At 41.5% G+C, this 18,033-nt stretch overlaps 1 protein-coding gene across 1 annotated transcript; it reads left to right on the top strand.

Moving 5' to 3' along the window:
• Nucleotides 1-14,347: 14,347 nt before the first annotated feature.
• LOC117486609 (zinc finger protein GLI4-like) lies at nt 14,348-17,569 on the top strand (the record flags this gene model as incomplete). Its single annotated transcript, XM_034135115.1, has 3 exons — nt 14,348-15,109; nt 15,712-15,718; nt 17,419-17,569. Coding segments are annotated over 3 exons (834 nt in total), but the record flags the coding sequence as incomplete, so codon positions are not given.
• Between the last annotated feature and the right edge of the window lie 464 nt (nt 17,570-18,033).

Genomic DNA, 18,033 nt, shown 5'->3' with positions numbered 1-18,033 from the left:
AGTTCACAATCGATCCAGTCATGCCACTGCCAAGGACCTGTTTCCTGAAATGTGAGGAGAAATCTGAGCTGTTTGTCCTACCGACGGAAGAACCACGACGAAGTCAGTGGTTGACATTTCTTTTTAACACTGTTCCTTCAGAGGTTCGAAGAACCGGCATTTCACAGACGAAAGCTTCCAAAACATTGCCCAGTTTGAGGCCGGATATGCACAGCTTGTTTGGACCGTTTGGAGCAGGGGAAGATCCGGGTACACAACCAGTAAGTTTGCATTGTTATTTGTGTATTTATCAAACAAGACTGTTTAAATGTGTAAACTGTGTCGGACTGCTAAGCCATTGACACAGTGCTAACTGTGCTAACTAAGTTGCTAGCGTTTCCATATATCAACTCTAATATCAGCAGATGGCCTTGCATACAGTACATGTATCTCATAGCAGGAGAATGTCTGCATTCACACACAAAATACCTATTGACAGTATACTCCGGGTGATTTGCCGTACGGTCAGTCGCGAAACGTAATTACATTATAGCTGGCGTAGCGTGTATGCTACCGATCTAACCAACGGAGCTAGACATGGGTTTGCTCGGAAAAACATTTGTGTTATGCTACGTTGCTAGCGTTTAAATATATCAACTACAATGTCAGCAGATGGCCTTACATGTTGTCATGGCAGGAGAATGTCTGCAGTCACACACACGGAATACTCATACAGTATACTCCGGGTGATTTACCGTACATTGTGACAGTACATGTACATACTGCATGTATAGCTAACGAGGCTAGCTATACATGCTAGCGCAAAACAATGTATTCATGCAAGTTACAATGTATGACCGAACGTAGCAGACTACCCGTATAAGATTGCAATTATAAACACGTTATTGCTAGCCTAATATGAACCACTAGCTTTTGTTCATAGTAGTTTTATTACACTACATTATAGTTGCCGTTCCTCCGAGCTAGCGTTCATATCGTGTTAGCTACCAAAGTAAACAAGAAAGCTAGGTTAGCATATTAGCTGGCAAGCTGTTCATTAGATGGATTAGATAGATCCACACTCCTACCACAACTACTTCTAACGAATCTAAAACAACTAAGTTTCTCTAATATTTTGTGCTTTGCATTTGATTTCGTCCAGCCAGATCCTGGCGGACGAGACTACTACTACTGAGGCCTCAAAGCACCGGCTGCGACCAGGCAAGATGCGGGGAGGAATGGATGATATACCGTGTGTATATATATATATATTTATGTTCATTTTGTACATTTCTAAAAATAAAGTTTAATGGAAATACTTAGTAGCCCTATCCTTTCTTCCCTGAATTATTTGCTCCTATAACTTATCATTCATATATAGCAAACCATGATTTGATTTCTCATCAAACAGTAGTAGTTTATTACAGGTAAAAATACACACACGAGACATACACGAGTTTACAAAACCACGGCACATTTATTGTGGTAAATGCAGAGATAGGTGGTCGAGGGGAGAGGATCGCTGAGCCGCTTTGGAGAGAGACGGGCTGCCGTGTGACTCCGGGCAGCTGGGCTTAATAGCACCTCGGCTCCGGAGGTGTCCGTGATCGCGCTGATTAGCCTCTTCAGCTCCACCCCATCGTAAGACCTGCAACACACCTGCACAAAGGCCCTGGGGCCGTCACACTCTTCTATAACAACAGTTGTAGGTACAGTTCGGTTAGTTAGCGTATAAAATATACGGCTGTACCGACGCCATTATTACACTGATGTTCTGCTGAGAGCGAGCCGAAAAAAGCGGACGGAGCCTCTCTGGTGGTTGACTAATCAGAACAGAGTGGCCGAGCTGACCAATTGGAGCACACTAGGCTCACAGGGAGGGGGGGGCAAGAGCTCCAACGAGTCGTTTAGTGGAGAGAGTGAATACTGCTGAATACACATACTTTACAGAGATGCTGTATGCGAAACCAATGTGAGTTTGGAAAATTGCACAGTATAAATCTATTTTAGTATACCTCAACAATGGAATTAAGGAATCAGTGGAAGGGCCATGACATGGGCCCTTTAAACTCTTTGGGTAAGTCCCAGTAAGTCGTATATAAAGCGATAACTCGACTGTTTGTGATAAAAAATGTTTGGTCCAAGTAAAGAGAGGATTGTGGAGGACCAGAACCGGCAACATTTACAACCAGAGTCTGAGGAGGTTTCCATATTGGGTTATATAATTAAAACGAAAGTTAATATAATCAAATATAATTTTGTAGAATCCACAATGTAAAATGCATGATATGTCACGAAGCTCTATACTTATATACTAAATGTACACGGTTTGGTAAACTGACATGAAAGAGTGTAAGGTCTGATATAGCTTATCACTAAAGGTGTCACTATTCAGCAGAGGGAAGACACCCTTACTCTCACAGCAGGAGGCCCCTGACTCAATGGGATATTACTGTAAGCTTTAGTTTAGTTTTTGAGGCAAGTCTGGACATGTCCAGGAAGCAATGACTCTTCTCCACATACATGGGTCTGTTGGTGTGTATTCGCTTCTGCTTCTGCTGGTATGATATAAAAGCAGCAGCTGAGAGAGGAAAACAGGTCTTAGGGTTCTTAACTGGGAATCTCTCCCTAGATTTTATCTACTCGCTGTCATCATGAGGAAATGCCTCTGGAGATATGCAGGGAGTTTTAACAAAAAGGAAAACATGTAAACCGGTAAATTAATAATTAATACCAGAGAGTGAGACATTGTATAACTGTCCCATTGTAACCAGATAAATAAAAAACTGTGTTAGAGTGTGGACCATTTCTTCAAATAAAACCATCCCACCCATTTGGACTGGGGTAACCTAAATGAATTCTGCGCTGTCCTCTCCTGATTTAGGGTAAGATTGCACGACTGCCACACTGACACTTAGGTAGGGTCACACCTCACTACAGGTACTAGAATCCTACGGGATCGCTGCAGCAAGTTGTTGGAGATCTTCTGCCAGTCTGTTGTTGGAGATCTTCTACCAGTCTGTTGTTGGAGATCTTCTACCAGTCTGTTGTTGGAGATCTTCTACCAGTCTGTTGTTGGAGATCTGCTACCAGTCTGATGTTGGAGATCTTCTACCAGTCTGTTGTTGGTGATCTTCTACCAGTCTGTTGTTGGAGATCTTCTACCAGTCTGTTGTTGGAGATCTTCTGCCAGTCTGTTGTTGGAGATCTTCTACCAGTCTGTTGTTGGAGATCTTCTACCAGTCTGTTGTTGGAGATCTGCTACCAGTCTGTTGTTGGAGATCTGCTACCAGTCTGATGTTGGAGATCTTCTACCAGTCTGATGTTGGAGATCTTCTACCAGTCTGTTGTTGGAGATCTTCTGCCAGTCTGTTGTTGGAGATCTTCTACCAGTCTGTTGTTGGAGATCTTCTACCAGTCTGTTGTTGGAGATCTTCTACCAGTCTGTTGTTGGAGATCTTCTACCAGTCTGATGTTGGAGATCTTCTACCAGTCTGATGTTGGAGATCTTCTACCAGTCTGATGTTGGAGATCTTCTACCAGTCTGTTGTTGGAGATCTTCTGCCAGTCTGTTGTTGGAGATCTTCTACCAGTCTGTTGTTGGAGATCTTCTACCAGTCTGTTGTTGGAGATCTTCTACCAGTCTGTTGTTGGAGATCTTCTAGGGCATTTGGAAAAAAAAGGTGTAATTGACAGACTATTGAGCCAAAAGCAATACAAAGTGGGCGGGACATATGTGACATATGACAGATGTAGCACTCTAGAAAGGACTCCAGCCAAAGACCCAAGGGATCCCAGCGGCTGGGAATGTTAAGCCCTCCCACTATTTTCCAAGAGGGCGTTGCCAGATTTTCAATTTCAGGATTTAACCATGAGATGGCGCTTCATTCACAAATACAGAAAGACAAGTTTCATGGACTTTCAATACTTCAGTTGTGTTTTGGTGAAGAGGATTTGAACACATCAATATTTTAGATCAAATAAAGTATATCTAATCTTGTAATTCAATAATATATAGTCTTTATATATGAAATAATCATAATAATAATGTAAATGTTTACACTTCTTTATTTTTTATGCTCATACTTTTACCTTTACAATCGTTTGCTTTAATATGCAGTATATTTTTTGTAATATTTTTTTTGGTGTTTGCTTCCTCCTGCTCCCTTTCGGACACATACTGTATGATTTATTATTATTATTAATATGAAGATATTATTAAGATAAGATAAGATAAGATGTTACTTTATTGATTGAACATTTTAGTTTAGAGTTCTCTGCTGTCCCACGGTAATTCAGAAGGCTCACATTCTGACCATTATTTAAAACAATAGGCGCTTTCACACCATCTACAGTTTGATTTGCATTTAGCGCGTTCACACCGGAGTACTTTTCCCACAATAGTTCATCAGAACTACGATATATTTGCGTTCACACCAAAAAGCCCCAGGAACTAAATTAGTTAAAGGGCCCATGTCATGGCCATTTCCACTGATCATAATTACATTGTTGAGGTATACTAAAATAGATTTATACTGTGCAATTTTCCAAACTCACATTGGTTTTGCATACAGCATCTCTGTAAAGCATGTGTATTCAGCAGTATTCACTCTCTCCACTAAACGACTCGTTGGAGCTCTTGCCCCCCCCTCCCTGTGAGCCTAGTGTGCTCCGATTGGTCAGCTCGGCCACTCTGTTCTGATTAGTCAACCACCAGAGAGGCTCCGCCCATGTCTAAACGGCTGCTCTCAGCCGAACATCAGTCTTATCATGGCGTCGGCACAGCCGTATATTTTTTATACATATATATATTTTTAACTGTTGTTATAGAAGAGTGTGACGGCCCCAGGGCCTTTGTCTTACGATGGGGTGGAGCTGAAGAGGCTAATCAGCGCGATCACGGACACCTGGCCAGAGCCGAGGTGCTAGCCAGCTGCCCGGAGTCAAACGGCAGCCCCTCTCTCCCTCCAAGCAGCTCAGCGATTCTCTCCCCGACCACCTATCTCTGCATTTACCACAATAAATGTGCCGTGGTTTTGGAAACTCGTGTATGTCTCCTTGTCTTTCCGTTGTGGCCTACGAGCCGGTCATAACAAAGAGTAAGTTATTTTTACCCGTTATAAACTACTACTGTTTGATGAGAAATCAAATCATGGTTTGCTATATGAATGATATTTTATAGGAGCAAATAATTCAGGGAAGAAAGGATAGGCCTACTAAGTATATCCATTAAACTTTATTTTTAGAAATGTACAAAATGAACGTAAATATACATATATACACGGTATATCGTCAATTACTCCCCGTTGTCGGCATCTTGCCTGTCGCAGCCGGGGCTTTTTGAGACGATGCCTCAGTGTGGTCGTCCAGTCATGTATTGTCCGCCAGGATCTGGCTGGACGAAATAAAATGCAAATCACAAAATATTAGAGAAACTTAGTTGTTTTAGATTCGTTAGTAGTAGTTGTGGTAGGAGTGTGGATCTATCTAATGAACAGCTTGCCTGCTAATATGCTAACCTAGCTTTGTTTACCTTGGTAGCTAACACGATATGAATGTTAGCTTGGAGGAACGGCAACTATAATGGAGTGTAATAAAACTACTATGAACAAAAGTTAGTGGTTCATATTAGGCTAGCAATAACGTGTTTATAATTGCATTATTCTACGGGTAGTCTGCTACGTTCGGTCATACAATGTTTCCCGCTAGCATGTATAGCTAGCCTCGTTAACTATACATGCTATCAGCGTCGGAGGAAAGTCAACTGTAATGTACCGTCCTTTGGGGGTCTGTGAGCGGGCAAAGAGAGGGGATTTCCCCGTTGTCTCTGCTGGAAGTGTGAAATAAACAGAGTCCCCATTTCAGCGACACCTCTTGGAGGTCTCTAGGCCGTCCCTTGGTAGGTCTGTGAGCGGGCAAAGAGAGCTAACCTAGCTTTGTTTACCTTGGTAGCTAACACGATATGAACGTTAGCTTGGAGGAACGGCAACTATAATAGAGTGTAATAAAACTACTATGAACAAAAGCTAGTGGTTCATATTAGGCTAGCAATAACGTGTTTATAATTGCAATATTATACGGGTATTCTGCTACGTTCGGTCATACATTGTAACTTGCATGAATACATTGTTTTGCGCTAGCATACAGCTAGCCTCGTTAGCTATACATGCAGTATGTACATGTACTGTCACAATGTACGGTAAATCACCCGGAGTATACTGTATGAGTATTCCGTGTGTGTGACTGCAGACATTCTCCTGCCATGACAAACATGTAAGGCCATCTGCTGACATTGTAGTTGATATATTTAAACGCTAGCAACGTAGCATAACAAAAATGTTTTTCCGACCAAACTAAGGTCTAGCTCCGTCGGTTAGATCGGTAGCATACACGCTACGCCAGCTATAATGTAATTACGTTTCGCGACTGACCGTACGGTAAATCACCAGGAGTATACGGTCTATGACTATTTCGTGTGTGAATGCAGAATTATCCAGCTATGAGGAACATGTATGTAAGGCGATCTGCTAATATTGGAGTTGATATATGGAAACGCTAGCAACTTAGTTAGCACAGTTAGCACTGGCTTAGCAGTCCGAAACATGTTTACACATTTAAACAGTCGTGGTAGATACCTTGTTTGATAAATACACAAATAACAATGCAAACTTACAGGTTGAATCTTCCCTTGCTCCAAACGGTCCAAACAAGCTGTGCATATCCGGCCTCAAACTGGGCAATGTTTTGGAAGCTTTCGTCTGTGAAATGCCGGTTCTTCGAACCTCTGGAGGAACAGTGTTAAAAAGAAATTTCAACCACTGACTTCGTCGTGGTTCTTCCGTCGGTAGGACAAACAGCTCAGATTTCTCCTCACATCTCAGGAAACAGGTCCTTGGCAGTGGCATGACTGGATCGATTGTGAACTGAACCAGAGCTTCCAACAGTATGTTAGGCTGGCAGAGGGTGCGGCCAGCGCCGCTGGGTGTGGCCATAGCTCTTCGGGATGGGTCCATTTCGTTCCGGGTACCGCATGACATCAGGCCGTACCCGGAACTAAATGGAAGACTCAAATGGGCAGTGACGTATCTCCAACGAGGCGTTTTGGGGAGGTATTTTCTGTGTTAGAGTTTTACTCGCTACAGGGTGTACTTTGAGGGTTTTGACTCTGCACACCGTTTACATGCATAAAAACCTTCATAACACACAAGGGGACGGGTAATAACCGGAAAAGCATGACATGGGAGCTTTAATCAGAACCATTTTTACCCCGTTTTCAGTCCCTGCTCGAGAGCAGGGACTTACGTGGGAGAAAAAAGTTCATACGTGTGATTGGCTGTGCGGAATGCAAACCACGCCCCGTGAGTCTCTGAATTTTTTTTGAAGGCCGCCATTGTATTTGCTCACATTAAAAGCTCAGCGCCGCAGCCACCAACGAAGAGATTACTTTTGTGAAAGCAGTTATTATAGCAACACTAAATAAATCCTCGGAGCGGTGGAGTGATGAGGATGTGTTGGCGCTTCTGGCGATTTATTCGGAGGACGCGATCCAGAAGCTTCTACTGAAGGCCGTTTCCGTGGCTCAGCAAAGTTAGCAGACCTGGAAACCTTCCACATCGCAGTCATGCAGGGACCAGGACGAAGGTAAAATGAACTACATGCAATGCACTGTTTTAATCTGCACAATACTGGTCTCAGATGTACTTTTATTTGCTCGGTAGATCGAGTTACCAATGCTAGGTTGAATTGGGTAAGACTGTTAGCAGGCCGGAACCGAGCTAGCTAATAACATCTAGCTAGCTCGCTAGCTATTCTCGGCCGCTATAAAAAAGTTTTGACTTGTGAATAAGTGTGCAATGTTCTGTAATTTGCTTCACTAACTCATGGCACTAATCGTGTGTTTCAGGCCAGGTGTTTCTCTCTGGATTGGAAACTAGTGAGCTTTCCCCTCCGGGATAAAGCGATAATATAACGTTAGCAATTAGCATGCTAGCTGTACTGGAATGAATTGAGAGGTAAAATAATATTATATTGCTATCATTTGCAACATTCATTCTACATGTTAATGGTAAAAGCTTAAACAGTTGATTACCTGCATGCCACAAAGACTGATGTTTTTGCACATTTAAGTAAAAATGTAATTGAAATTCAATTTATTTTTCCTTTTTTTTGTATTGATTGTTATAATTTTACTCAGCCATGTTATGTTAGATGTCAATCCACTTACACTGTAACTACTCTGGCCTTGAAAGAAGGTTACGCATCAAACTGATGTCCACTAATCCCTATAAAACAAAGTTCAAGCATACATTAACCTGTTAAGCCCGAGAGACCCCGGTACCAGGGCACTGCCGCAACATCTTGCAGGAAACAGTGTCTGAGGGCATGTTCATTTAATAAACTATGAATGTTTTATATCCATGTAACGGGAAGAAAACTCATCAAACTGATCTTTTTTTTTTTTTTTCAAAAGAAACCCACAATGCTAACACTGAGCCTCTGAATTAGCAACGAGCGAAAAATGCTAACACCTTACTGCACCGAAAATCACTCACAAAACCTTATTATTTATCTCTTCTCCACATCCATGACATCGATTCACATCGTGAGGTGACACAGAATCGATGGGAACCCTCATTACCACTGAATTATACGAATTTGCGATGTTATAAACAAAAACAGACATCAAAACAGGTGACGCTAGGTAGCTAAAAATGCTAACATTTTTACCTTGGCTCTCTCCAAAGTGGTCTTCAATGGCATTAAAACGATAAAAACGCTGCTGAAAAAAGATTATTAATTTAACCCTTTTAGAAGGGAAGATATGGTCATTTGTTCTGGGAATGTCATTTTCGAGCCTGAGACCTGAAAAACAGGCTCAGGGCTTAAGAGGTTAAGCACAAAACCATAAATAAGGGCACTTTGATATTTATTTTTTATATAATATTATTTGATCCTATCTTATCTTCTACTTTACACCTGCATTTTGTACACTGTCCCTACCTGCACCATGTCCAATGTTGTCTCTGTTGACAACCTACTAGGCGATTAAACTGATCTTGTATCTTGCTTATTTCTCCTTAGGAAAGCGGGCACGGGATGACAGCTTCCTTGACACCATCATGGCCATGGCATCATGGCATCGTGCCATGGTCAGCGAGGCGAATGAGGACCTGCGTGCCAAGGAGATGCACGACGAACGGCTGCTGCATTCACACAAGGCCCAGGAATCGGACGACCAGCTGCTCATAGTGATGCTGCGCCATGCTGACTCGGCGGCGTGCCAGGCTGCGCGCCAGGTGGAGGTGTCGGCGCGCCAGGTGGAGCAACAAAATACCTTTCAGGCTGGACTTCTGGCAGTGCTAAGCGAGCTGATTAAATCCAACAGGCCTTCAATAAAAGAATTAAGAAAAACTTGTTGTCGTTGATAAACTGTACAATGACTTGTTGGGAGGCGTGTGGTGTAGTGGATTAGTGCGTTGGTGTTCGGATCAGGGGAGCACAGGTTCAAATCCCACTGCAGTCAGCATGTCGTTGTGTCCCTGGGCAAGACACTTCACCCCAAATTGCCTACACCTGGGACAGTTAATTTTGTATTATTGTGATTATATTAGGGCTGTCAAGTTAACGCGTTAATAACGCGTTAACGCAAAAAAAAATTAACGCCACTAATTATTTTAACGCGATTAACGCATGTGTATTTTTTGTCCTCGGCCGCCGTAGTTTCAGAGCGCATCGAGTGTAAAATACCATCGACAAGCTGATGCTGACAGCCCCGCTCCTGCAGCCCGCTTGTGGCAGACCACACTTCCACGCTCACTGGCAGGCCCGGACTGGCCATCGGGAGGACCGGGAGGGAGTGTGTATGTGTGTGTGTGTGTGTGTGTGTATGTATGTATGTGTGTATGTATGTGTGGCGCGACTCGCGCGAGCGAGGCACACCTTACGTGTTGTTGTTGTTAGCATCTGGTGCTAGCTAGCTGCGCTAACGGATATAAGGAGCCGTTTCAATGACATTACGCCGACAACTGCGCCGAGCACTTGACTTTATGCAGGTAGCCAGACAGTGGGACATTGTACGAAAAGTCAGCACACTCAGCACGGATAGTGCGCGCAACATTATTGCAGCGTCCAGGCAGCTCCCATTCGAGCATATATGCCTTGAGCTGCACACACACACACACACACACACACACACCACACACACACACACACACACACACACACACAGTATTATTGTATGAGAGAGGTTCCAGGTTGAATTGAGGCGAATATTTGTAATGTTCAGGTTGTTGTGTTTAATATTCATGAGAATATTTGTCATTGTTCAAATGATAATAAACAAACATATAAAGCATATTTGTCCACTCATATGTTGATAAGAGTATTAAAAACTTGAAAGATATCCCTCTAGGTACATTTAGAACAGATAAAAAATTTGCGATTAATTTGCGATTAATCGCGATTAACTATGGACAATCATGCGATTAATCGCGATTAAATATTTTAATCGACTGACAGCCCTAGATTATATACATGCCACTGTTAATACTGACACTTCACTTTGCACTAAGGTGTGTCTGCTGCTGAACCTACCTATTGTTATTATATATATATATATATATATATATATATAGATATATATATATATATATATATATATATATATATATATATGTTTTGATACTAATGACACTTTATTTTATATTGAAAATGTTAACTTCTATTTACATGCATACGACACACCTGGGACAGCGTGATGCTGTTATTGATATTGTCTTGAGTGTGCAATAAAAGAGAACCTACATGGCGATTAAACGGAGCCTGTATCTTACATTTTTCATTACATTTCATGTAACTAAGCTTGCTTATTTCTCCTCTGACACTTTATCTTTACAGTGACCTGTGTAGCATCCTATACATCACATGTAAGTGATTATTCTGATACCATCATGTTTCATCGGTTATAAACTGGCAAAGCTTTATTTATTGTGGCTTTCAAAAAGATAATTTCATTGTATTTCAAAATGGCGTCCATCAACACAAGCACTATTTATTTATAGATAGAAATGGTTAAGTTTGTAATTACCAGTGTTGTGAGTTCAATATTTTTATTAATTATAGTAAGGGAACATTTTAGAAGTTAGTGTAGTGAGTTTCAGAGCAGTGTAATAATTATTTGACCTAAAACTAAATGTTTTTATGAACATGACATGGGGATTTGCTAACTTTTTATTTCCCCCATTTTACACGACACAAATGGAGGCCACTATGGGCCAAAACTAACACGTAGGTTTCTGTAGGGTTCATGGCAGACAGATGCAGTTGCTCTCACGAGGATATATAATAAAGGTGTGTTAGCTGCTGAGCCTATTTACAGTGCATACGACACACCTGGCAGAGTTTATTCATTTCACACAGGTTACACAATCCATAGCGCGTGCATGTCGTCGTCCAATCCTTTTGTCAATCCTTCTTAACCGCCATCGCTTCCGAATCAGCATTGCTATTGCATTTGACTGGTCGACGATCTGTATTTGTGTTTGCTTAAATAACTCAGACGAAGCTCATGTCTGAGGTCGGAAGGTAAACAGACGCCTCATATACAGCAGGTGGGCGTGGCAGTATACTCAGGTTTTTCTTCTTCTTCTTCTCTCGGTTTTTTGGCGGATTGCAACTTTAAGGTGCATACCGCCACCTACTGTACTCGCCGTGAACTTGTTTGCGGCCTGCCAGTAAACCAAAAGCAGAAGAAGAAGAAGTGACGTCAGCGGCTTCATTTGCCTAATCCACACCCAGGAACTCATTTTGGTGTGAACGCGATCTGCTTTAGTTCATCAGAACTAAAAGAGCTCTCATGAACTAAAGTTCTCATGAACTATTGTGGGAAAAGTACTTGATGTGAACGCGCCTATAGAGGGAGCTGTGGCTGAATGGCCGGCAATTAGGTGTGGCGCATTTATCATTAGGTGATTAGAGCTGCCTGCCTGCCGTCAGATTTCATTTAAAAAACAGGTCTGATTTTCAGGGCAGTATAGGCAAATGCTAAGGGCGCATCAACCTATGGGGGGCGCCGGAAAAAAAAAAGAGTTAGTAATTAAAAAGATATCTTTTATTTTTTATTTCATAACAACACAATTTCCCGATTTTGGATCAACAAAATACATCTTATTATCTTATACTAACAGAACTACGCCTATATTGCGTACAGCGCTCATAAACGATGGCACTATTTTTCCTTGGCCCTTACTAGACCCTTTCAACAAGTTTCATGAAATAGGATCCAATATATTTTCTGGAAACCTTCTGTCCAACAGCTAAACAAAAAACAAACCAAAACAAAGTTACAACCTAATTGGCGGAGGTGGAAATTAAGCATCTTTCTCTCAAAGTTGCAGTAGATGAATGAAAAAACCCACAGAGCAAGCCTGAAAATCGACGACTTCAGAATCACACTTGAGTGAAGATAATCAAATATAAATAATAAATATGTTTATAAGCATTCAGTCAAAAAAACAGTAATTAATCTTATTAAAATATCTAATGTTAGTAACTATTAAGGAAACAATGTGGACAATTCTGTTTTAATGTAGTTTTACCATTGTAACTGCTGTGCAGACATACTGATAAAATAGGGCTTCTATAATTACCTTAAATAAACTCACTAAGAGGAAGTTTGTGACAAGATGTGAAGTCAACAGATAGTCACTCAGAGGGGGGTACTATTTATTTTCAAATGCATATAGCCTATGCCACCCATTTACATGTACACCGCTCTTCCCGTCAAGAATTTAAATTTGAATAGACTTAGTTTGGTCACTCATTTTTAATCACACACGTCTCCCCATCCCGAAAATAATAAAACACTTCACAGAACATAAAAACAAAAAAGTCAACTGAGTGTCACTTGCAATGACAGTGTTGTGTTTTTATTTTATGAACCTTTTACATTAAAAATGGTTGTTGAAAATATAAATGTTATTATGAATATGGATAAATACTAGGCTATTTATTATAAACATTAGTCCTTAACATCTATCACATCACCATTCTAAATAAAGAAGTAATTAGATACCTTACCATTACTGCGCTCATAAAGAATGATAAGAATAAGAATAATGCGTATTGAACTGGTTTCATTAATTAGTGAGTTTATTTAAGGTAATTAGAAAATAAGTTATATAATTATAAGTGCTTTAATGTCAATTCGGCGAACATATGATTTGTGTACAGTAGTTGTGGACTAAACAACATTATTTTGTTAAAACAGCCAGGTCGTGACTCACAAAAAAAAAGTGTTACTTCACTAACTGTAAGCTTGTCACTCAGAGTAACCAACAGTTAACTTAACTGCTGGAGAAGAAAGATCAGGGGGGGGGGGGGGGGGAGCGGTGTGTAAACACACAGCTGAGAGCTGCCGTTTCATTCTGACTGTTTAAAAAACGGTAACAACGGACAATTTTTCTTAGCGGATGCATGTCAATTTAAATCAATACAACTATTTTTTAAATCAATAAACACATTTTCTAAATCCATAAAAGCATTTCAATTAATATTGGGAGTCATGTCGTTACTTTGTTGAGAATGTGGCCATGTAATAAGCGGGATAATTTGCAGCGACTTGGTCATTATGGGGAAAATAACACCCGTCGGGATCCTGATCTGCCTGACAAGGCTCCATTCAAATATAAATATTTTTTGTGAATTACTGAGTTTAGACACGTTAATAACGTTTTAATGAAGTTGAATACAGTATATTCATATTTGTCAGTGCTTTCATGTCAATTCGGTGAACATAAACATAAATGATCGTGGTGAAGATGATGATTAAATTAGGATTAAAAATCGAGAGCCGGGCTGCATTTCCTCCCGTTCGTTTTTGGAGCCGGCGGGCTTCCTGATGTTTTTTGTACAGTAGTTGTGGACTAAACAACCTTATTTTGTTAAATAAAAACATGGTGATGTTTTGTAAATGATTACATGTCTCTTATTTAGCACAGACTATGATCCTATCCGTGACATATGGATCTTAACAAAGATCCGCTATACATTAGTACCAGACATACTGCACATCTACCGTACTGTATCAGACTTTATTTCACATGAGCTCCAGTGTGGAAACCCACTGCACCCCCTGGTGGATCAATGATCCATTGCAGCTGGCTTCATTATAATTACATTTATTTATCAAGGGGGCGGTCTCAAGTCACGCTGGAGGTTTTCCTTTGAGCGAGGGCAGACCCCATGCCGGCCACGGCCCTCGCGTTTCAAACTGTCCGAAATGAGGTCCTACATCTGTAAAATAAGGCGTGGATAATTCTTATACTCTACAGTTTCTCTGAATATGTGTTTCCTGTTTCCTGCAGACGTCCAGCAGCTGGTGGTGGTTAAAGAAGAGGTTCCCCCTGAGCAGCAGGAGTGGAGCTCCAGTCTGGACCAGGAGGACCCAGAGCCCCCCCAACACATTAAAGAGGAACAGGAGGAACTCTGGAGCAGTCAGCAGGGAGAGCAGCTTCAAGGGCTGGAGGAGGCTGATATCATCAAGTTCACATTCACTCCCGTCCCTGTGAAGAGTGAAGATGATGAAGAGAAACCTCAGTCCTCTCAGCTTCATCAAAGACAAACTGAACACCTGGAAACAGAAGCTGATGGAGAGGACTGTGGAGGACCAGAACCAGCCAGGAACTCAGATCCAGAGAGACATTTACAACCAGAGACTGAGGACAACCCTGGAGACTCTTCTGAACCTGACACTGAAGACAGGGCTGATTGGAAGAAGACCAGAGAACCAGGTTCAAACTCTCAGAAAAATAAACAAGACCCTGTCAGTGATTCAGGAGAGAAAACATTTGGCTGCTCCATCTGTACGAAAACTTTTAAGCACAGAAGAAGTTTAAAGAGACACATGAGAATCCACACCGGGGAGAAACCATTCAGCTGCTCAGTCTGTAAGAAATATTTTACACAAAGAGGATATTGTAAGGACCACATGAGAATCCACACAGGAGAGAAACCATTCAGCTGCTCAGTCTGTGAGAAAACATTTGCATGGAAAGGATATTTAAATCTGCACATGAGAATCCACACAGGAGAGAAACCATACATCTGCTCAATTTGTAAGAAATCTTTTGCAGTGAGAGGAAGTTTAAAGGACCACATTAGAATCCACACAGGAGAGAAACAATTCAGCTGCAGTGTTTGTGACAAAAGATTCACCTGGAGTCATAAGGTCAAAATCCATAAGTGTGTTGGTCGTCAGTCCTCACAGCTTTGTCAAACTCAAACTGAGGAGAACAGAGAGGCAGAGCCTCCAGCCAGCAGCTCAGCTGAACATATGGAAACAGAAGCTGATGGAGAGGACTGTGGAGGACCAGAACCAGCCAGGAACTCAGATCCAGAGAGACATTTACAACCAGAGACTGAGGACAACCCTGGAGACTCATCTGAACCTGACACTGAAGACAGGGCTGATTGGAAGGAGACCAGAGAACCAGGTTCAAACTCTCAGATAAATAAACAAGACCCTGTCAGTGATTCAAGACGTAGTGCAGGAGAGAAAACATTCATCTGCTCAGTCTGTGAGAAATCTTTTAAACGTAGAGGAGATTTAAAGAGACACATGAGAATCCACACAGGAGAGAAACCATTCAGCTGCTCAGTCTGTAAGAAATCTTTTAAACGTAGAGGAGATTTAAAGAAACACATGAGAATCCACACAGGAGAGAAACTATTCAGCTGGAGTGTCTGTGACAAAAGATTCACCCAAAATCATCAGGTCAAAAGCCATAAGTGTGCAGAAAATAAAACATTTGGCTGCTCTTTGTGTGAGAAAAGATTAGGGACCAAGTCAAATCTTAATAAACACATGAGAATCCACACAGGAGAGAAACCATTCATCTGCTCAATTTGTAAGAAATCTTTTGCAGAAAGAGGATATTTAAACAGACACATGAGAGTCCACACAGGAGAGAAACCATTCAGCTGCAGTGTTTGTGACAAAATATTCACCTGGAGTCATCAGGTCAAAAGCCATAAGTGTGTTGGTCGTCAGTCCTCACAGCTCCATCAAACTCAAACTGAGGAGAACAGAGAGGCAGAGCCTCCAGCCAGCAGCTCAGCTGAACACATGGAAACAGAAGCTGATGGAGAGGACTGTGGAGAACCAGAACCAGCCAGGAACTCAGATCCAGAGAGACTTTTACAACCTGAGACTGAGGACAAGCCTGGGGACTCGTCTAGAAACTGAGGACAGTGATTATTGTTAGGTTTAAACTCTTTGCGTAAGTCCCTGTAAGTGATATATAATGTGATACCTGCTCTTAGTGTGATAAGACATTTTTGGTCATAGTCAAATCTGTGTGCAATCAAAAAAGATGACAATTAATTAGTAATATTCATACATGACTTCATATAATCTCCATCTTTATCAACAAAAGTCGGCAATATGTTTAATGTTTTTCTCGTAATGATCTGCTGATTTATACTATAACCACTGACTGTTGATTAACGATTTTATCATTAATAATAATATTAATAATAATAATGGACTTCCGGTATGAGCGCAAGCGAGTAAGCCGCGCTCAACCCTGCTCCGCTACAATCCTATAGAAATCCTGAATAAAACTACAGAACTGTTCCCAAAAAGTGTGGGCAACTTTTGGTATCGAAGCATCGATGCCAAATCTTGGAAAGTCAAGCAGAGAAAGGGGAAAAACAGAGACGCAAGCGAAGTTAACTAACTCCGGGGCACAAAGCATGGAGCACAGAGCTAGCCAAGAGGCTAACACCGAGCTCACCGGGGCTAAAGAAGAAATACTGACAGCAATAGGCAGCATAAAGTTGGAGTTTTCAAACAGACTGGAAGAGATTCTGACTGCTGTTAAGGAAACTAGGAAGGGTCTGACTGACTGTACTGAAAGAATAACACAAGCAGAGGTACGTTTATCAACGGTAGAGGACGAGCACGCTGAATTAATTACAAGAGACAGTTAAAACACTGATGAAAAAAAACACGTTCTGGAAGATGAAGTCGTTGACATGGAAACGAGGTCGGGGCTGAATAACCTGAGGGTGGTGAACCTGCCTGAGGGCGCTGAGGGCCCAGACACTTGCTCATTTCTGGAAGGCTGGATACCGAAGGCGTTGGACTTGGGTCCACTGCAGTGCCCAATAGTAATGGAAAGAGTGCGTCGGGCCAAGGAGAGACAGCGATACTCCACCGAGAACTCTGATAATGAGATTTCTGAACTATAATGACAAAGTCACAGTGATAAAGGCATCTAAGAGAGACACATTAGAGTTCACACAGGAGAGAAACCATTCAGCTGCTCAGTTTGTGAGAAATATTTTTACACAGAGTACATATTTAAAGGGCCACATGAGAATACACACAGGAGAGAAACATTCAGTTGCTCAGTCTGTAAAAAATATTTTACACAAAAGGGACATGTACATCGACACATGAGAATCCACACAGGAGAGAAACCATTCAGCTGCAGTGTTTGTGAAGAAAGATTCACACAGAGCTATCAGGTCAAAAGCCATAAGTGTGTTGGTCGTCAGTCCTCACAGCTTCATCAAACTCAAACTGAGGAGAACAGAGAGGCAGAGCCTCCAGCCAGCAGCTCAGCTGAACACATGGAAACAGAAGCTGATGGAGAGGACTGTGGAGGACCAGAACCAGCCAGGAACTCAGATCCAGAGAGACATTTACAACCAGAGACTGAGGACAACCCTGGAGACTCTTCTGAACCTGACATTTTCCTAGTCAAGTCTGCATGTGCAACAAAAAAAGAGGACAATTAATTAGTCCTACGACAATTCAGATGAGAAAAATCTGTCTGACTGTATAAACTCTGTCTGACAATGTTCATACATGACTTCATATAAACTCCATCTTTATCAACAGAAGTTTTGAATATGTTTAATGTTTTTGTCATACTACTTTTCTGATTTATACTATAACCACTGACTGATTCATCTGCCGAGTAGTTTCTCTAATAATCTGTTTGGTTAATGAAATGTTGTGACTTTAACCCTCCTGTTGTCTTCGGGTCA

Source organism: Trematomus bernacchii, unplaced genomic scaffold (assembly GCF_902827165.1).
Source record: "Trematomus bernacchii unplaced genomic scaffold, fTreBer1.1, whole genome shotgun sequence".
NCBI lineage: Eukaryota > Metazoa > Chordata > Actinopteri > Perciformes > Nototheniidae > Trematomus > Trematomus bernacchii.
This window is presented reverse-complemented; position numbering and strand designations above follow the sequence as displayed.